Below are 23,039 nucleotides of genomic sequence, written 5' to 3'. Positions count from 1 at the left end.
ATCTAAGAAACATCTCGAACAAAATTAATGAATTATTCAACAAAACTGACATTGCATTTGCATTTCAAAACACACACAGCCTCAAACACAAAATTCACAAAGGCAGCTCGAAAATTCCCATACACAACAATCCCAGCATATACAAAATTTCGTGTAACACATGTCAAAAATCCTGCATAGGACAAACTAGTAGAAACTTCAAAATTAGTTATAAAGAGCACATCAGAGAAAGTGAAAACAACCCATCTACATTTTTTCAACATTTACAAGCAGAGAAACACTAGGTAAAACCCATAAACGAAGCACTAGAAATCCTCCATATTATGCAAAAGGGAACATTGTTGAACATCCTTGGGGAAATAGAAATGTATTCACATTCATACAGCAACCCAACAAATTTACTGAACGAACAAACCGGCCTAAAGCACAAAAAGTATATAGAAAACTTTATTCACAATATAAATCGGGAAAACGGGTAAAATAATAGTATCAGTGGCTCTAAACAACACACATCCATAGCAACAGCGATAACATGAGTAGTGCAAAACAAAGACAGAACACCAAACTAAATCATAGACAACAACAATTATTACGAAAAATTAAAAACGTAAAATAAAACTAAAACCAACTTTAGGCAAAAACATAGATTAGATTAGATTCAGTTTTCGTTCCATAGACTCAAAAAATGAGATGAATCTCGTGGGTGTGGAACATGTCAAAAAGTATGACAAAAACATAAAACATTTCAATATAATACTTACTACCCTGATCATTTGTCAGGAGATAGTCGAAAATAAGTTAATACAATGCAGTAAACTGGGACAGCTAATATTTACAGAATTAACACACTGTCAGAATGAAACACTGTTGTGGTCTTCACTCCAGAGACTGGTTTGATGCAGCTCTCCATGATACTGTATCCTGTGCAAGCTTCTTCATCTCCCAGTACCTACTGCAGCCAACATCCTTCTGAATCTGCTTAGTATATTCATCTCTTGGTCTCCCTTTACGATTTTTACCCTCCACACTGCCCTCCAATAGTAAATTGGTGATCCCTTGATGCCTCAGAACATGTCCTACCAACCGATCCCTTCTTCTGGTCAAGTTGTGCCACAAACTTCTCTTCTCCCCAATCCTATTCAATATTTCATCATTAGTTATGTGATCTACCCATCTAATCTTCAGCATTCTTCTGTAGCACTACATTTCAAAAGCTTCTATTCTCTTCTTGTCTAAACTATTTATTGTCCACGTTTCACTTCCTTACATGGCTACTCACCATACAAATACTTTCAGAAACGACTTCCTGACACTTAAATCTGTACTTGATGTTAACAAATTTCTCTTCTTCAAAAACGCTTTCCTTGCCACTACCAGTGTACATTTGTATATCCTCCCTACTTTGACCATTATCAGTTATTTTGCTCCCAAATAGCAAAACTCATCTACTACTTTAAGCGCCTCATTTCCTAATCTAATTCTCTCAGCATCACCTGATTTAATTCGACTACATTCCATTATCCTCGTTTTGCTTTTGTTCATGTTCATCTTATATCCTCCTTTCAAGACACTGTCCATTCCGTTCAACTGTTCTTCCAGGTCCTTTGTTGTCTCTGACAGAATTACAATGTCATCAGCGAACCTCAAAGTTTTTATTTCTTCTCCATGGATTTTAATACCTACTCCAAATTTTTCTTTTGATTTCTTTACTGCTTGCTCAATATACAGATTGAATAACATCGGGGATGGGCTACAACCCTGTCTCACTCCCTTCACAACCACTGTTTCCGTTTTATGCCCCTCAACTCTTAAAAGTGCCATCTGGTTTCTGTACAAATTGTAAATAGCCTTTCGCTCCCTGTATTTTACCCCTGCCACCTTCAGAATTTGAAAGAAAGTATTCCAGTCAACATTGTCATAAGCTTTCTCCAAGTCTACAAATGCTAGAAACGTAGGTTTTCCTTTCCTTAATCTATTTTCTAAGATAAGTCATAGGATCAGTATTGCTTCGTGTGTTCCAACATTTCTACGGAATCCAAACTGATCTTTCCCAAGATCGGCTTCTACCAGTTTTTCCATTCGTCTGTAAAGAACTCATGTTAGTATTTTGCAGCTGTGGCTTATTAAACTGACAGTTTGGTAATTTTCACATCTGTCAACATCTGCTTTCTTTGGGATTGGAATTATTATATTCTTCTGGAACTCTTAGGGTATTTCGCCTGTCTCATACATCTTGCTCTCTAGAGAGTTTTGTTAGGCCTGGCTCTCCCAAAGCTGTCAGTAGTTCTAATGGAATGTTGTCTACTCCCAGGGCCTTGTTTCGACTTAGATCTTTCAGTGCACTGTCAAACTCTTCACACAGTATAGTATCATATCTCCTATTTCATCTTCATCTACATTCTCTTCTACTTCTATAATATTGTCCTCAAGAACATCACCCTTGTATGGACCCTCTATATACTCCTTCCACCTTTCTCTTTTCCCTTCTTTGCTTAGAACTTGGTTTCTATCTGAGCTCTTGATATTCATGCAAGTGGTTCTCTTTTCTCCAAAGGTCTTATAAATTTTCCTGTAGGCAGTATGTATCTTACCCCTAGTGGTATACACCTCCACAGCCTTACATTTGTCCTCTAGCCATCCCTGCTTATTTCAGTTTTCTCCTTGCATCAATTAAATTCAATATTTCTTCTGTTACCCAAATATTTCTACTAGCTCTCGTCTTTTTACGTATTTGATCCTCTGCTACCTTCACTATATCGTCTCTCAAAGCTGCTCATTCTCCTTCTACTGTATTTCTTTCCCTCATTCTTGTCAATCGCTCCCTAATGCTCTCCCTGAAGCTCTCTACACCCTCTGGTTCTTTCAGTTTATCTAGGTCCCATCTCCTCAAATTCCTACCTTTTTGCAATTTCTTCTGTTGTAATCTACAGTTCATAACCAATAAATTGTGGTCAGAGTCCACATCTGCCCCTGGAAATGTCGTACAATTTAAAACCTGGTTCCTAAATCTCTGTCTTACCCTATCTGAGACCTTCAAGTATCTCCAGGCTTCTTCCATGTATACAACCTTCTTTTATGATTCTTGAACCAAGTGTTAGCTATGATTAAGTTATGCTCTGTGCAAAATTCTACCAGGCGGCTTCCTGTTTCATTCCTTACTCCCATTTCATATTCACCTACTATGTTTCCTTCTTTTCCTTTTCCTACTATCGAGTTCCAGTCACCCATGACTATTAAATTTTCGTCTCCCTTCACTATCTGAATAATTTCTTTTATCTCATCATACATTTCGTCAATCTCTTCGTCATCTGTGGACCTAGTTGGCATATAAATTTGTACTACTGTGGTAGGTGTGGGCTTCGTATCTATCTTGGCCACAATAATGCGTTCACTATGCTGTTTGTAGTAGCTTACTCACATTCCTATTTTCCTATTCATTATTAAACCTACTCCTGCTTTACCCCTATTTGATTTTGTATTTATAACCCTGTATTCACCTGACCAGAAGTCTTGTTCCACCTACCACCGAACTTCATTAATTCCCACTATATCTAACTTTAACCTATCCCTTTCCCTTTTTAAATTTTCTAACCTACCAGTCCGATTAAGTTATGTAACATTCCACGCTCCGATCCGTAGAATGCTAATTTTCTTTCTCCCGATAACAATGTCCTCCTGAGTAGTGCCTGCCTGGAGATCCGAATGGGGGACTATTTTATCTCCGGACTATTTTACTCAAGAGGATGCCATCATCATTTAACCATATGATAAAGCTGCATGCCCTCGGGAAAAATTACAGCTGTAGTTTCCCCTTGCTTTCAGCCATTCACAGTACCAGCAAAGTAAGGCCGTTTTGATTAGTGTTACAAGGCTAGATCAGTCAGTCATCCAGACTGTTGCCCCTGCAACTACTGAAAAGGCTACTGCCCCTCTTCAGGAACCACACATTTGTCTGGTCTCTCAACAGCTACCCCTCCATTGTGTTTTTTCACATACGGAATGGCTATCTGTATCGTTGAGGCACGCAAGCCTCACCACTAACGTCAAGGTCCCATAGTTCATGGGGAGGGAGAACACTGTTGTCCACTGTTAATAAATTTATCATACGCAAAATACCTGATGTACCGAGCTATTGGTTGGAAATAAATATGTATTACTTGCAACAAATTTCATTAAGGAATAAATATACTGAGAAGCAGTGGTTAGAATACAAATTTCCTCGAACAGGTTTCTACGAGATGTTCTTGAATTTACACCACAAAAGATTCTTATCACACACTTTTGCACCATGAAAACGTTTGCTCGGTTTGATAAGTTGCCCCAGAATATGATCCCATACATAATAGAATGAAAGTACGCAAGTTTTTTTATATTTATATCTCCTACATCTGACATCATTCTCACAGCAAATACAGACTTGTTTAGGCACTTAAGCAAAGAAACCTATATAAAAAATAATAATAAACAACCAAATTTCACATATCACTTATTTATAATGGTAACTAAGTAAACATGTAACATCGGTGACCCACTGTTATCCAACTGTCAGAAAAGTAGCATATTTGGAAAACAAGAAACATCTCATATACTTCTCCATTCTACATCTTGGAGAAAGTAATAATTCATAATTACAAAACAGACAGGACATGACAGCAATGATGTTACGTATAAGGTAAACCACCTAATGACATATGATAAATTTTGAGATCATAGTTACAAAACCATTATATTAACACCATCGCTTATCTATGTATTTACAGAGATTCTGACAATGGGCTCATTGTGAATGAGATAAAATATAAACAACTTACATAGCAGTGTAACTGGATATTACTCATAAATAATCATGTCATTAAAAGACATATTTGGCACTACAGGCCCCAAAGAACAAAAGATACTCAAGTATTTACGGTAAAAGAAATTACTAGAAGCTGGAGCCAAGAAGTTAAAAACAGAGTTAAAAAGAGGATATATTTTCATAACAAAAATGTTAGTAATACGAGAATTCTATGGTAGAATCTCCAGTGGAACAGGTGTGAAATTGTCCAAGGAAAGAAACAAGACAAGCTGTAATAATATTGAAGGGAAATAAACAGCCAATGTAAAGGAATTTAACTTGGCACATGATCCCTATAGCTAGCCACAATGAAAAGTAAGAAGTAGGTGATATGTCTAATTGTTGTTTTGATTTAATTTAGAAATTGCTGTACTTTTGCGCAGTTACAATCTTGTGATATCAGTGTTTGACATGTTGCCGAATCATCCAGTCATTTAATGCATAATAAAAATACCTAGGGGATTAATCTATCACAGTCATTGCGAATGTTTGATGGTCAATGACTGTTGGCGTTCCATTACTGTTTCAATGTGTATGTTCATTGCACTTGGAATGATATTGCTAGAGTGCTTTAAGGCAGCTGCAGATCAGTGAGCACCATTCAATGCATATTGAAAATGTAAATGTTTTAAAGAAGTCATCAAGCAGCACATACTGCTTGCTCCAAGCCTTTAGATCAAAGTTATACACATAGTAGACTGTAACCTGAGGAGTATTTTAATATAAGGAACCAAAGGTTGGAAAGGAATATTTCAGGCAGGACAGATCTTTAAGGTCAGTGCTTGTGAGGCACATGTTTGTTAACTGCTTATGTTTAGTAATGAAAAGCTGCTTGCTTGATTGATGCCAGTGGCACTACCTTAAAAAGCAATAAAGACTCTGCTATTGAATGTCCATGGTGAAGTTTACTGTTTACCACTGTGTGTAGTTCATAATTGGTTGTCAAAGCTGAAACATATTGTTAACATCAAAATGCAGACGAGCTTTTAATGTATAATGCAGCAGGATTTAGTAGCACAAAAGTCAGTGTCAAACTTCCTATTGTTTGTTTTATTCACTGATCATTTTTTAAACATAATACCTGCCATTTTAACCATATGTGGAGGGAGCGGTGGAAATCCATGTCCCACCCTTGTCTCGTATTACCACCAATGAATCCACATGAAATTATAGGACACAATTATTGTACAAGATTGAGTAGTAGGATCTTGACTGCTGACAAAGTTACTGGGACCACATCTCTTATTGGCGATGGTGATATTTCGACCCAATCCCAACTCCAAAATATATACCTGTGGGCACCTGAACAGTACCCTCATAGTTGGACTGAAAGGGGGAAGCCCTGTGCCAAATCCATTTCCCGTGGAATTTCACAAAGTTGTTGGTTTATGAAACCCCAACAGACACTGAAGATGAACTGATTGTTAGGATCCTCCGTGTCTTTCTCAAGGCGTAATATACAACAGGAGCATTTTTAAAAAGGCTAGCAAAATTTTATGCACCATTGTAATGCATGCATTGACAGGGGCAGTTGTCACTGAATAGTTGCTATGAGCTTAAAGTTTTTCTGAAGTATTGGATTTCTCCAACAGTTTGTATTTTTGACCCTAAATATTTGGGACATCTTGTGTATAAAGTTAATGTGTTCATCTGTTGTACTGTAATAAATTGAAATGACACTTTTTGCAGATGTTTAATATGATACATAACTCACTCATACAAATTCATTGTCTGAGGATGATATTATTATTATTATTATTATTAAATTAATTCTCCCACTATCTCACATGTGGCAGTATACCATGTTTCATTTATTGTAGTTCTGTCTGTGTAACTACTGTTCATTGCATAGAAAAAGTTAGATTAAAGGAAAGTATTTATACAAAAACTAGAAGGCCAGTGTGCATTGATGAGCAGTTTAAGGTATTCTCAATTACATCATTATATTGGTTCTTTTTAGAAGGTGACAACAATTTCTAACACTTATTGTGACATTGACATAGATTTACCTATTGTAAATTGTGTACCAGAGAACAACCTACAGATGAAAGCAGGAGGTATTTTATTTCCATAAATTACACTTTCCTGATGTTTGTAGGAACCATACGAACTTCCAGATTGTCTTGGAGGCAGCGGACCACGTAAGTCACGGCTGGCATCCACTCCACTCTTCCATGATTTTGTTTTCTGCTGTGTTGGACCATTCAGTGCTACTGCTGTTGATGACCTTAAGGTAAAATTTTATCATATTTCTTCACATTGTCTAATAGTCATACTTTCATCTTGGCAGTGTGATATTGACAGTTATTATCTCCTGAAGAGTAACATCCAGGCTCTAATTGCTGGAGTTTGTTGAAAATTTACCGATGGCACTGCAGCAAGGTAAAATGGAATTAGCTGAAATGGATGAATCATCATCTGTTATACACAAATGGCTGATAGTGTTGGGCTGTTATTGTTGACTGTAGCTATAATCTCTGCCCTTACTTATACTGTGTCTCTCGTCAGCAATCTTCAAATATCTCTAAAGCCTAGTATTGACAGCATAAAAGATTATACTGAAAATATTCTTTATAATGTAGATGTTAATTTCCTTTCTGCAATTCTCAATTTTTTTTGGCTTAATGGTAGATATATGTCTCCATACTTGAGTTCCATATGACATTAAGTATATTTTAATAATATACTAAATGATTTATATGAAATTCATTTTAGGACCCAGCATTATTCGTGCTGATGGTTTTAGGCTTGTGATTGTGTCCTGGTCTATTATTTTACCTCTTTCTTAATATCTCCGAGCATATTTTGTTATGCAATATTGCATGTAATAAATGAATTATATGAATTTCTGTTTTAGGACCTACTGTTAGTCGTGCTGATGATTTTAGGCTTGTGATGATGTCCTAATGTACTACTTTACATCTTCCTTAGTCTCCCCAAACATATTTCACTTTCCAGTGTATTTATCCTGTATCTTTTTTTGGTAGATAGTCAATTTTTACATCCATTCTTCAAGTTTTTCCATTGTGTGTGTGTGTGTGTGTGTGTGTGTGTGTGTGTGTGTGTGTGTGTGTGTGTGTGTGTGTGTGTGTCACACACATTCTGCTGCAACATTGGACTCGTCTCATGAACTTCATTTCTGTAGTTTCAATTTGGCTTTAGTTCACCACCAGCGTATGCGGGCACCCCCGTACAGAAAAGCTTAAGACTGCCATTTTCCTGTAGAATTTCAGTTGAGTCTTTGTCTGGCAGTTTTCCAGTAGTGTTATTCTGGTTGTGCCTTACATTCATGAAAAACTAGCAGAGTTGTATAAATGCTCTGCTGTATTCAAATATTAGTTAGACCATCTAAGTATATTTATGATCTGAAAATTATGTGCTCTTAAATACCATTACCCCAGTTTTACTCTTAGAGATTTCAAAGTTATTTGATTATGCTTTTTCATATACATATATATTTACAGACTTCTAGTTAGAGATAATCATTAGATTTACTCGTGGTATACAGTACTTTTTTTTTTTTTACAAATAACTTATTAAATAATGTAATGCCACATTGTTCATTCATATCTCACTATCAGTCACTGCACACACTATAAGCACATTGTTTCATAACACTTCACTCACTACACACACGCACACACATACTGGTGATCTGTGGGCCATTTTCTGTACTGCAATTTCCCATTTGCTGTAAATGTATAAAATGTATAGCATAACAGGTACCTTTTAGCTGCCTTTTTAAATAAGTGTATTTTTGCAATTTCTTTAATCTCTTTTGATAATTTATTGTACAAGTTTTATTCCTTGGTAGAAAATTCTGTTTTGAGTTTTATGTTTGGTAAATGTAAGTTGAGTCTATCTCTTGTTGCATGGTCGTGGACAGGGCTGTTTGTGCAGTAATTAGCAATGTTATTTTTGATGTGTGCAACTGACTGGTAAATGTATTCACATGGATCAGTTAAAATCCCCAGTGTTTTAAGCAGATCAGACCACCCTGTGCCACAACATGAAACTGAACATAACACACCTGATTTTAATGACTGCTTTACTACCCAAGCCATCTGGTCCTTCCTGCCACTGATGATGGGAGTTATCCTTACAACACATTCTCCTCTTCTGTAATTATCCCGGCCTCAGCCTACGGTAACATACTGGCTCCACACCCTCCACCCAACAGCTTCCACCCACTCTGTCCTATCATCTCTTTCTCATTCTCATCTCCCACCCCGTTTATTTGCTGCCCTCTGCCAATGGATCTGCCCATCTTTCCCCACTCATCTCCTTTTTTCCCCAATGGGCAAAAGTGGATGCATCCTTCCTTCATTGAAAATGTCCGTTTCCCGATACTAATGTTTTTTATTGTCTTTTAGTAATGGTGTCAACAAGCCCACATTTACATCAATAGCACATCTGCTACTAGTTCATGCAGCTTATATCACATGCAAACAGCCAGAAATTTACTAAGTGCAACCCGAAATATTACAAGATTAATACAGTCAATACTCTGCTACGAAATGAGTTTCACATTCGGCCCTTTTCAATAGATTCTTCAAAGGAAGATGCTCACCAAAAAATTTTCTGTAAATATATACTGAACATGCCATGCAGAATTCTTGACAAAGGCCGATAGTTTCACATGCAGTTTTCTCTACAACAAACACTCCAAAATCTCCCAAACTTCACAGAATTGTCCGCAAATGCATCTGCTTGCATGGCAATATAAACTGAAGGCAAAATAATAGTCACTTCTTCATTTTACAAATAACCTTTTTGGACAAGTCTAACATGACCTTCTCGTCCAGCAGCTAGTCCACGACTGTCTGAGTGCCGTTGCTTTCAGGGTATATAACTCGTTCCAATGCGCAGGAAAGACTTTACTCTGATTGGTTGATAAAAACGAACAGCCAATCAGATCAATCTTTCAAGATCACATTCGCACTTAAACTGTTTTGCTAAAATCAACATTCACAGATGCGTTTACATCATTTCAAGCTGCAAATATTAACAAAATGTTCCACCAAACCAAACCAATCAAAAACTAAGAGAAAACTATGCTTGAAATATACTTTAGAACTGATTATCCTCTTATTACCTTTCTGGCTGCCTTATTACAAAAGCAAACACTTATAGACATATGTCATCCGCTGGTTAGGGGGATTTACAGTTTTCATGATGCCCTGGTGGTGTAACGCTTGCTAATTACGTAAGGCGTAATACAATATAGAATTGAAATTTGACATATGTCTCATATATACTCTCTCATTTACTCTCACCCTAACACAAAATATAAATATTAACTTTTAAACTATTATTTTCATTATGAAAGAAAAATTATCAAAAGTTTAGAATTGAAAATCTTTATAAAATAAATCGGCTGTTTTGAAATAACAAAAGAAATATAAACTGTTTTTGTTCCAATCTGAATTTACTTTCTTAAGTGTCAGTTAAGTACTTTTTAAATGGGTTTTTTATATCTCCGAAGCTATTATAGATAACAGTCTCAAATTCTGACACAAAGTTCACCTGAATAACAAAATGTCATGTACCAAATTTGGAATGAAACAGGTAATATTCAACATAGTTATTTAGTTTCTTAGGTGAGGTGAGTAAGCGATTTTAGTATGCACCACAGAGAGCATTCTCATGGCCTGCTTTAGTGACAGGTGTGGCTATGATGTATACAGTAGGCCACAAGTCAGCTGCTGCCAAATGCTACTATACTGCAGGCTTCCAAATAGCTTGCCATAATATAACAAACTTATTGCAAAAATCTGCAGTCGCGTAATAGCTGTGTCTCTACAATACCAGTGACTGTTCGTTTCACTGAAATTGAGGCTTCTGTAGCATTCCTTTCAGTTTTGATTTTGTGTTACTGATATAATGCTCTTTGTTCTTTTCTTGCTTGGTTCTTTAAGGATATTATAAGTTTATTACTTCCCAAACATATCATTTTTAATGCCAGCAGTATAAATGATCCAGCTTCCTCACTAGATTGATGATTTTGACTGATTATTTTTGCTCTACACAAAGTTTTGTTTCCCAGTGATGTTTCATGGATTTTTATTTGTGGTGTAATCGTAATTGACTGTCAAAAAACCTAGCCATGAGAGGCAATATAATTGCTTAAAGAATACGTTCATTGATCATTCGCATCACTCTCCACAAGACAAACTAGTGTTGAGGAATGTAGATAGAAATCCTGCACATGTGTCGCAAATGTCAGACAGCATCTAAGGTTCTCGATGCACAGATGCAATGGGATCCCTTGTCATTTTGATTACTGCACAGATAAACAGACATTGGAAAATTGTGGACAACACACTAGCGTTTTTCCTTTATGGATGCCTTGGGCACATTGTCTTTCACTGTAAAGAAGAAGAAGAGTGTTTGACAACTTTTTGATTGACAGCTTTTGCACTGCAAGATGTCAACCAACAGAACAGTTTGGTGCCTGCTAGGCATCTGCAGATGTTCTCCAACATTATTCAGATGTTTAAGCCACTCATCCAGACACCAAAATCTAGAAAACTAAATGAGGAGACCATTTATAGAGATGAAACCGTGACGGATATAATTCCTTCATGGATGACAGTTACCCAGGTGTCAGGAGGGTCAGCTCAGTGCCATCGATGGAGAATCATGGTATACTGGCATTATCAGCTATCCACTGGAGGAATCTACTATTCAGCCAGCACTGATTGCTGATCTACAATAACAGTTTATCTTACATCAGTTGTTACAAATTTTACTGAATATACCTGTATTTTGCTCAGTAAAATGAAGATACTTTCTAGCTATGTCATGTTAATGTAAATGTTAAAGGAAGTAACATCAATCTAGCCATGGTGCCATTTTCTGTGATATTATATGCAATTCATCACCAGCTAAACATTATTATGTTCCGAGGATCAAAGACCATTGTGCTGAAGGTTGCGAATGGAAAATACATCCAGCATACGGGAACCTGTGTTGTGACGATAACTATAAAAAGTAGAACACAGGCCTTGGGATTTACAGTTTTATGAGAATGCATCCATAATCTTATTCTTAGATGACAGTTCCTGCAGACATCACAACTCATAGACAGTGGAAGATTGGGGGCTACAGGTTGACAAAGATATTCCTCGAAGTTTGCACAGCAATAATTTCTCTGCTTGCGTATCATTGAAGACACACTTATCTCACCAACATCAACAAGATGAGTTATGGTCGACTGTCTATCAGTTAAACTGTGTATCTCTAGCCAAGTGGCAAAAGTTACTCTGCCCTCAGGAAATAAATCTGAATACCAATGATAATTGTAAACCTCACAACTGCAAAAGGAAAGTGCTGGGTCAACAAATGCCATAAATAGCCACAACTTTTCTGTAAGGCTATGTATGTGTGTAGGGATAGCCTAACCACTCCAGAAGGGTCAGCTCAGTGCCACCAAGGGAGAATCGTTCTACACTACCAATACCAACTGTCCACTGGAGGAATATACTATCCAGGTACTGGTAGATCCTGGGTTGACTGATACATGTCAGCAAGTCTTGCCACCCTCTGAAAATGTGTTGGTGCATTCAAATATAGAGAGGAGACAAGGCAGACAGAAGTACCCAATGTGAAACAACATAACACCGGAGCTCTGAATGACTGAGAATTCAGAGGGAACTGGAGAAGATTCTACAAGAAAAGATCTGGCTGTTAGTAAAAGTCTTTGTTATTCCCCATTGCTTCTTGTGAAGAAGAAAGTTGCTCATTATGGTCGTGCATTGATAACTGGTGGTAGAACAAACATCCCTTAAAATGATTTATATCGATTGCCATAATTCATGACAGCTTGAGATATCTAAAGGTAATGTAGTGTTTCTCCACTATGAATATTTAGACTAACAACTGGAAGATTAAGATTGACCAGGAAAGACCATCTGTGAGTAGCTCTTTCTGTATTATTAAGGAGCCACTGAAATCTTCATCAGACGTAGCACTTCTTGATGAGAATGCAGAGAATAGATAGTGATGTTAATGTCTTCAGGATAGATAGAGTCTTATTGCAAATATAGGAATGTGCAGAGAGTGATTTCTTATACCTCTAGAGTGCTCTCAAAAAGTCCAAGAGGTATTACTCTATGACTGAGAAAGAGTACTTTGCAGTGATTGGGCAATCATTAAGTTCTGACCTTATTTATGCCACAGACCATTCACTATTGCAGTCTATATGCTCGCTGACAAGCCTTGATTGTTCTTCTGGATGATTGGCAAGATGGGCTCTGAAGGTTCAGGAATACAATGTCACAGTAGTGTACAAAACTGGACTCATATACAAAGATTTTTGATGTGTTTCCAGGATTCATTGGAAGAACATCATAGTGTTAGGGTGACTCATCGTTGATCACTGCTGTAATGAACATTGCAGCTGAACAAAAGGAAGACCATAGAGGCCTTAGAGAAGGAAGAAGCTGTCAATGGATAATTCATATCAATATATGGAAAGTGTCATATTGAAGTTTTTTTTTTTGGGGGGGGGGGGGGGGGGCTTCATAGAATGAGAATCACTTATCTTTGGCCAGATCTCTACCAACCTGTTACGTATTATGTGAGGAATCCTGAAGACACGAGCATCTACATCAGCAACCCCTACAAATTCCTCCTGCTATTGCTCCATTTCACTAGATTGGAATTGGCTCTTTAGAGGTTTCCGAAGTCAACAATTGGGGATAAGTGGATAATAATGAGTACTGGCTCTTTCACTCACTTTGTTGTTCTGGGGGCTGAACTTACTGCCGAAGCTCTGGAAATAATTAAGTTTCTTGTAGAAGACAGTTTCAGTTTTGAGGCGTGGAGTACCACAAGTAATTATCTCTGATCATGAAAAGTGTTTCACCTAAGACTGTTGTCAGAAATTCATGATGCAATATCTATCACAGGATGGCAACTGCCTGCCACCAACAGACAAATGACCTCATGACACATTTATAAGGCATTGGCTGGTATGGTTTGATGTAAATTGATGCATGTTGGTGGACTGTGTTGACGATACTACCACTCATGACATAGACATACTACACATAGAACTGTACACTACATGTGACATGCCATTCTTCTCGATCCACGATTAATGGGGTGAAAAAACAGTGCATACTTTGTATCTGTTTCAGCTTGACATTACTTGAGATGACTACAGCAAATTGCTTGTCGTCTAAACTGATGAAGCAAGATAGCTGGTATGTACGAGGGTCATTTCAAAAGTCCAGCACACTGTACATGCATGACCATTACAGTGGCGTGATCAAGTTTAAATTCGTGTCAATTGAGAGTGAGACTTAAAGTGTGATGACTGAACATGTGTTTGTTGGTTCACGTGGCTGTGTTGTGAGTAATTCAGTGATAAAACGTAAGCTGAAACTTAGTCAGGTTGTTTTACATGCAGTGACCTGCATTCCTCAATCAAAATCGAATCCTTCTGTGGAAAGAACCCAATTGAAATTTACAATACTTTGGGAGAGGTCCGTGGGAATATTGCAGTGGATCTTAGCAGATTCATTTCTGTGAAGGTCAGGTTAGTGCAGAGAACAAGCCAAGAAGTGGAACAGGCTACACCTACCAGTTAATTTTAATGAAATTCTGAGAGACAAATAATGAAAAACATGTGAAGATGTTGTATATGAGGCGAGGATGCCTGTCAATTCTGTTTACAAAATTGTACCTGCAATGTTAAAGATGAGAAAAATTGTTAACAGATGGGTTCGGCACGATCTGAGTGACATGCAGAAAGAAGAATTGCTTCAGCATTATCAAACAGAAAGAGAACAGTTTCTGAAAAGGAATTTTGCATTTGATGAAACATGGGTATGAGATTTTGTGGAAGAAATGGTACCTCAGTCACCACAATGGAAAAGTTCTGATTCTCTGCACCCAAAAAAATTTTGCTACCAACAGTCAAAGGTGAAACTGATGATGATCTTATGTGTAACATGAGTGAAGTCATAGCTACAAATATAAAGTGTTCCAGAGGACACCTGTAATAGGTGTGTACTACAAGCTGTTTTTGCAAAATGTTTTGCACCTGAAAATTTGTCGAAGGAGGTCTGACATTCTTGCAACTGGCATCCTTATTTTGCATGTTAATGCAAGACGGCAAATTGCCCTACGAGTGAGAGAAGCACTCGACAGATATGGATGGGAAATACTTTGCCACCCACCAGACTTTGATTTGTTTCCCAGATTGAAGGAACAACTCCATGGAAAACATTTTGATACTTGTCCATTGAGATGACCCAAGTAATCAGACAGCTCAACAATGAAGGGGCACTATCCAGAATACAGAAGTTGCCAAAATATTGGGAAGCTGTCATAACCCAGAATAGAGATTATATTGAAGACCTGTAAAAGTATTATGTAAAATACATTATTTTCTTCAATTCTGTGTTACAGTGTGCAGAACTTTTAAAATGACACTTGGGTTATACAGATCTTGGATGCCAAGAAGAAAGACCTTGGACGTTATAAAGCCAAACATGACCTGTAAGCTACAATTCAGGTGACCTAGAATGGATTTTTATGAGTACATTTAAGGTCAGGCAAGTAGAAAAATGCTAAAAAGATTATGTTTGCCCCCACCAAATTCTTTTCTGCATGTCACAAATCTCTCACAAAGTTGAGAACGATGATCCCACATCAAGAAGACACAAGCACAAAGATGTCGTCTATGCTCTTCACTTGAAGCCGTCTGATATTCATGAGGCACAGATCAGTGATGTGACGTCCAATACGAGGCTCATAAAGAGCTCTCCAAATATTCCACTGCCTTTAGTGAGGTAACTTTTATTTGAATGTTGCATAACCAAGAGGACATGACAACACAAGCAGAATGCAATGATCCAACAACGCTGCCATATGAAAGACCACTGACTAGATCCAGATCAAGGAATCCACAGTCCACTTCAAAACAGCTGGTCTCTCTTATACAAATAAGGGCAGCAATATCACATTCTGTACATCCAGTGTGGTGTAGCAATTGGAACAAACAGATTAGCAGTTTGATTCTTACCTTCTGCAGTTGTTCATCATTTAAAATATGCAATTTCTGAAAGTTCCGGGATCTATTTTTGAAATATTGGAATTCACAAGAGCATTCTATGTACCGTGATCAAAAAGTCAGTATAAATTTGAAAACTTAATGAACAACGGAATAATGTAGATAGAGAGGTAAAAATTGACACAGTGCTTGGAATGACATGGGGTTTTATTAGGAAAAAAAAAAAATAGTATTGCTAGACACGTGAAAGATCTCTTGCACCTGTCGTTTGGTGATGATTGTGTGCTCAGCTGCCACTTTCGTCATGCTTGGCCTCCCAGATCCCCAGACCTCAGTCCGTGCGATTATTGACTTGGGGTTACCTGAAGTCGCAAGTGCATAATGATTGACGGACATCTCTAGGGATTCTGAAAGACAACATCCGACGCCAATGCCTCACCATAACTCCAGACATGCTGTACAGTGCTGTTCACAACATTATTCCTCGACTACAACTATTGTAGAGTTATGATGGTGGACATATTGAGCATTTCCTGTAAAGAACATCATCTTTGCTTTGTCTTTCTTTGTTATGCTAATTATTGCTATTCTGATCAGATGAAGCGCCATCTCTCGGACATTTTTTGAACTGTTGTATTTTTTTGGTTCTTACAAAACCCCATGTCATTCCAAGCATGTGTGTCAATTTGTTCCTCTCTATTTACATTATTCTGCAATTTATTCAGTTTTCAAATTTATACTGACACCCGGTACATGTACATGGGAGTACAAAGTAAATAGCCCTGATTACAATGTATGTAAAATACTGTTGTAATTACAGATCACTTTGAGCTGTAAAGTCTGCCAGATGGTGACAAACAGTAGAACTAGTCACAGCAAAAAAAGTTTTCTTTAACAACAACATTTGGTAACACGTGTAAAATACATCTTTTATGTAACATATGAGTGGCATAAAAAAAGAATATTATTATTCCAAAATGTGAGTGTACTGTACTTAATCTATTGTATATAAAACAACAATCAATTTTGTCTCTCCAGCTGCAGTCACCCAACCCCAAACAACCAAGCTAATCCTTCCACTTTGTGCTGTCGCAACAATGTGATTCTGATAGCGGTGTTTGTTATTAGTTTTCCATAAAGGCAGTGTGCCATTCGTGTTTGAACCAATCATTTTCCTATATCATCTATTTGGGGAAGTCTTAACTAGCTGCAGAATAATCAAGTGATTGGTGGACAGCAATTGTACATGAACACCCCTCCCCCTTTTTTTTCTCCTTCCAACACGTTGATGTTGCTTACAGTTTTAAGCATAGGTATGCAAATAAAAGTCTTGAGACCTTGACCAATTGTGTGTCAATGCATTGATTACCAAATGCAAATATTATTTCTTAACTGTTTTCATAAAACGTTTGAAGTCAACCTACATATCCAAGCCTTCCTTACATCCTGCTACATGGGCTATATTGTCTAAAAACCTTAGCACTGGCATCTGTTACCATGTACTTTTATTTGAAAGTGTTCTTTCACTTCCTTTATTGCTTGTTTCGCATGTAAGCTGAACAACAGTGCTGATAAGTTGCAACACTGCCCTACACCTATCTGAACATGAGCTTTCACTTTTATTATTGCAGAGACTTGTAGATGTTGTAGTCATTAGAAATATTCAAATTTTGAATACGGTATTATTATTATTTTTTAAACAACATTTTTACCATTTTTAATATTTGATTGCAAAGCCAGGCTATCTCAACTTTCTTCTTCTTCTTCTTCTTCTTCTTCTTCCTCCTCCTCCTCCTCCTCCTCCTCCTCCCCCTTCCCCTTCCTCCCCCCCCCCTTTTCCTGTTCCTCATCATCATTATCTTCTTCATATATAAGATAGTCTTCACTGCCATTGAGGACATTACTTATGCCGCACTTCTTCAAAGATTTGACAGTAATGTCTTCTCTCGCTTTCAACTGTGACTGTTTAATCCACTGGCACACTTGTTTTGATTATAGATCATTTTAAAGCTCCCTTCAGCATGAATTCATGTGGGGTTTCATCCATCATCTGTTTGTTCCATTGCTCTCTCGCATACAGGGTTATTCTAAATGATGGACCTATTTTCAAAAATTCGTATGTATTCAAGTACAAATCCAAAATGAACAAGCTTTATACCAATGAAAAGAGGAAGTTTCAAAGTTCCTGGCAGATGGGTGGTGATGGTTTCAGAAGCGGCCGGTAGAGTTCATGTGGCAATAGGCCCTTCATTCCATTTCACTGTCAGTTGTGGGTGAGGTGGCGACTGTGGAGTACTAGGTTTCCTGCATTCTTACTACTACTACTACTAATAATAATAATAATACTCAGCTCTACAGCCCTTGGATGGCCTTGGCCTGCATCACAATATTCTGCCATTCTATCCGGTCCATGGTTTTCCGTCTCCATCCTCTGACACCCAGCTTTTTCGTGTCTTCCATCCACCCATCTCTTTCTGGGACATCCCTTCTGCTCTCTGCCTCCAGCTTTGCCATAAAAAATCTTCTTACATGCTCTGTCTTCCTCCATTCTGACCAAGTGTCCTGCCCATCACAGTCTTCTTATTTTAATGGCAGTGACAATGTCAGGTTCTCCAAAAAGTTGTTCTATCCTGCATTCATATGGATGCGTGAAACTTCTTGATCATATATTGGGCTGTACATTTTACACAGAACCTTTCTCCCCTACACAGAACCTTTCTCTCCCAAATGCTAAGGGTCCTTTCCTCATTTGCAGTCATGGTCCTGTCTCGGCACCGTACATAACAACAGGTCTTATAATTGTTTTGTAAATGAGGATTTTATATTTTCGTGATGTGAGCTCCTAAGTATGGGCAGTGTTGCAAAGTAGCATCTGTTGCCTGCTGCTATTCGAGCTTTCACCTCGCTGCTGATGTCATTTGTCTCTGTGATAGTCGATCTGAGGTACTTGAAGTCTCTTATGCTTTCAAGCTCCATGTCGGCTATCCTGAGATTTGGTAGGTTTTGCTGGTTGGTCATTGCCATATATTTGGTCTTTTCGACAATGACTACCTGGCCAAGTTCCCTTGCACCTCTCTCCAGTTGTTGACAGGCATCAGCCAGCACAGCGGTGTTTCGTGCGAGTAATGCCACATTATCTGCATAGGCCAGGTACTGCAGTGAATGATTAAAAATGGTTCCTTCTCTATTTATCTCCATCCAAGTTACAACTTTTTCGAGTCAGAGGTTGAATAACAGTGAGGAGATATTGTCACCCTGTCTCAGTCCCTTCTTCACTTCCACTTCTCTGAAGATTTTGCCCTTTATTTTTACTTTACAGTTGGTTTCACCATGGGTCATCATAGAAAGTTTAACGAGCTTCTTAGGTATTCCTGCCTCTTCCTTCACATTACACTATATCACTCTTTAGATACTATCATAGGCTCGTTTAAAATCAATATAAAGCTGATGTATGTTTATTTGATGCTCATAACATTTTTCAAGTAGTATGCATAATGTGGATATTTGGTCAGTTGTTGACCTATTTCTTCTAAAGCCATTCTGATAGTCTCCAATTCTCTCTCCCACATAGGGGCTAAGCCTCCTAGTTAGGATCTTGGAGAACACTTTATACATAGTATTTAGCAGGGATATTCCTCAGTAGTTCTGGCAGGTTAATTTATCTCCTTTTTTGTGATCCGCCTAGATCTGATCTTCTTCAAGTGCCCTATTATTTTTTAAGGTCTTAATGGCTCGTATCACTTCCTCCAGTGTAGGTTCTAGTGCTAAGACCTCTAGTCCATAATAAGTTATTTCCACCAGTTCTTCTTGTTCTAATCCTTCTATGTCTAGGTTCAGTAACTCTTGGAAGTATTCTGCCCATCTGTTGAGTATTTTATTACTCTCCCCTATCAAATCCCTTTCTTTATTTCTACATATATTTGTTCTAGTTTGAAACCCAGCCTTTCCTTCTTTAATTGTTTGGTACATTTCACGCATGTGCTTCTCTTCTCCCAGCTGTTCAATTTCTTCCAATTTTTTTCTTTTGTAGTGCTCTTTACTTCTTTCTACAAATCCTCTTAGCTACATTACTCTTCTCATTATAATCATTAGATTTGCTCTAGTTCTTCTCTGAAATAATTTCATTTGTACTATGTTATGCTCCTCAGTTCTTTTCATACATTCTTCGTGAAACCAATTTGCCTTCCTTTGAGTCTGTACCTATCCCAAAATCTCCTCAGTTGCCTTGAGGATTGCAGTCTTACATTGTTTCCACATTATTTCTATATCTTCATTTGATGTGTTGGTATTGTTCTTAATCCCCTCTTCTCTTTTTGCCTGATATGATCTCTGTATTTCTTCTGACTTTAGCTTCTTAATATCAAAACTTCTCTCTTTGTGGCCTTTTTGTTTAATCAGTAGTGAGATCCTCTGCCTGTACTTAATTCTCACTAGACGATAGTCTGAATTGCAGTCAGCCCCCACATTGGCTCCTAACATCGATTATGTCTGATCCGTGCCTCCTGTCAGTATGGTCTATCTGATTTCTAGTTTGTCCATCTGGGGACATCTATGTTTCTTGGTGTATATTTTTGTGTGCAAAACCATGTGCTGCTGACAGTTATGTTTTTACTTATAGCAAAATCTACAGCCGTAATTCCATTGTCATTTGTTGTTTCATGGAGGCTATGTTTTCCTATAGTTTCCTATAGCTGGCTGATATGCCTCTTTTCCTATTTTTGCATTCAAGACTCCTACTAAGATTTTAACATCGTGTTTAGGAGCCTGATCATACAACTGCTCAGCTTTGCTATAAAACACTCATCCTTCTGTTGTTCATCTGCCTCCTCTGTGGGTACATGCAGATTTATAATTGTTATGTCGAAAAATTTTCCCCTTAATCTTAAAATGGACATCCGTTCATTGATTGGTTCGAAGCGCATTACAGCCTGTTTATGTTCCAGTCCTTTAGCGACCACAAAACCTGTACCAAAGGTATTCATCCTCCTGCCACCATAGAAATTGTGAAATTTCCTGGGTTCATTATGTCACTTCCCTTCCACCCAATTTCCTGGTGAGCCAATAGTTTTATACCATAGTTGTTTACTTGCATTAGCAGCTGTAGGGCTCCAGCTTGGTATAGGCTCCACACATCCCACGTTCCTATGTACATGTCTCTTATCCTTTTTTTTGTATGCTGGGGTCGTCATCAAAATATCTGTCTGGCTTATTCCTTTGTTAGCATTCGTTTTCTGTGTTCTTGAGTTCAGGGAAAGTGAGTCACAAATTGCAGTGTAGCAGGCATTTTGTACCAAATTCGGTATTCAACCACCAAATCACAAAAGCATTAGCCATTGGCTTAAGCAATTTAAACAGCATGGGACTGTGTGCAAAGGAAAAAGCACAGGTCGATCGTGTGTGTCAGAGAATGATCTCCAACGGATTCAAGAAAGTTTTCTTGCGCAGTCCCAGTAAGTCTACCAATAGAGCCAGTCGAGAGCTTGGAATACCCGAACCAATTGTTCTGAGAAGGCATTTGCTGTACTAGCCCTACCAATTACAACTTGTGCAGGCTCTCAACCCCAATGAGAAACAGAGGCATCTCGCATTTTTTGGTTGTGTGCTAGTAAAGATGGAGGATGACACATTTCTACAGCGTGTAATTATAGTGATGAAGCAATGTTCCACCTTAGTGGAAAAGTCAACAGATACAATGTTCACATACAGGGTTTGGAAAAGCCGCATCCACATTCACCATTGCAACATGAAAGAGACCCATTGAAGATCAACGTGTTCTGTGCCATATACGAAGGTTTATGGACCACTTTTCTTTGCAGAAAGAACTGTAAAGGAAATCACATACCTGGAAATGTTGGAACAATGGCTATTCCCTTAAGTTATGGAAGATTCCCAGGACTTCATTTTCCAACAGGATGGAGCTCCGCCCCATTGGCACCGTGATTTATGAGGCTTTTGGAAAGACTCCCTTCCTCAGTGCTGGACCGGTCACAGGGGACTTGAGGACCTGGCTCTGCACTTCTGGCTACCAAGATGCCCTGATCTCACTCCCTGTGACTATTTCTTATGGGGTTACATGAAGGAAGCCGTTTACATGCCGCCTCTACCAGTCTTTCAGAACGATCTACAGAACTGGATCACTGCTGCCATGCACTCAGTAACAGTAGATACGCTTCCGCCTGTATGGGACGAGTTTGGCTACTGCATTGATGTTTTCCGTGCAGCTAACAGTGGCCACATTGGACATTTATAACATTTATCAACATTAAATAATTATTTAAAACTAATTAATTACAAATTATTGAATTTATTAAATTGACATAAAACATTATGAAAAAGCCTTCGAGACTTTCTCTTTTCATTGGTATAAAACTTGTTCATTTTGTATTTGTACTTGAATAAAGACGAAGTTTTGAAAATTGATCCATCATTTACACTTTGAATGGTTCATTTATAAAGACATGAAGAGGTTGTAATTGTGAAGTGAGTCCTCCCTATCTCAGTTTCTCTTTTAGAATTTTTCAGATGACTAATAAGCTGATCTAGCACAAGAAGATAATTCACCTTCAATAAAGCACTTTTCCTTCTCTCCCACTTTTTGTTAATCCATAATTTCGTACTAGCCTCGACCATCCAACCCATTTCATGAACATGAACATGAACACCACCACCCGGCGGGATTTCAGAAGGTTCATTGTTTTGCATTTGATCATTGGATTAAGTTTAGTATGCTCAGCACAACATGAAAGGACAACAGTGTAGTACTATTTTTTTTTTTTTTTTTTTTTTTTTTTTTTTTTTTTTTTTTTTTTTTTTTTCATGTTCACTTGTTTGCATAGGCTAGTGGCCTTGCCGCAGTGGTAACACCAGTTCCCGTCAGATCACCGAAGTTAAGTGCTGTCGGGCTGGGCTAGCACTTGGATGGGTGGCCATCCGGTCTGCCCAGTGCTGTTGGCAAGCAGTGTGCACTCAGCCCTTTTGAAGCAAACTGAGGAGCTGCTTGATTGAGAAGTAGTGGCTCCAGTCTCATAAACTGACATACGGCTGGGAGAGCAGTGTGCTGACAACATGCACCTCCATACCCGCATCCAGTGATGCCTGTGGGCTGAGGATGACACAGTGGACAGTTGGTACCATTGGGCCCACGTGGCCTGTGCAGACAGAGTTACTTGTTTGTGTAAT

At 38.1% G+C, this 23,039-nt stretch overlaps 1 protein-coding gene and 1 pseudogene across 3 annotated transcripts in view; both read left to right on the top strand.

The window, feature by feature from the left end:
* LOC126354915 (breast cancer type 1 susceptibility protein homolog) overlaps positions 1–23,039 on the top strand; it is a 245,320-nt gene that overhangs the window by 188,823 nt on the left and 33,458 nt on the right. For all 3 annotated transcript variants that reach the window (XM_050004985.1, XM_050004984.1, XM_050004986.1), the window contains one exon: positions 6,936–7,070. In XM_050004985.1, coding sequence (XP_049860942.1) covers positions 6,936–7,070 — 135 coding nt within the window. The remainder of the gene's footprint in view (positions 1–6,935; positions 7,071–23,039) is intronic.
* LOC126356945 (5S ribosomal RNA) lies at positions 22,697–22,814 on the top strand (annotated as a pseudogene).

Source organism: Schistocerca gregaria, chromosome 3 (assembly GCF_023897955.1).
Source record: "Schistocerca gregaria isolate iqSchGreg1 chromosome 3, iqSchGreg1.2, whole genome shotgun sequence".
Lineage (NCBI taxonomy): Eukaryota > Metazoa > Arthropoda > Insecta > Orthoptera > Acrididae > Schistocerca > Schistocerca gregaria.
Note: the sequence above shows the minus strand (reverse complement) of the source record. Positions and strands in the feature narration are given on the sequence as shown.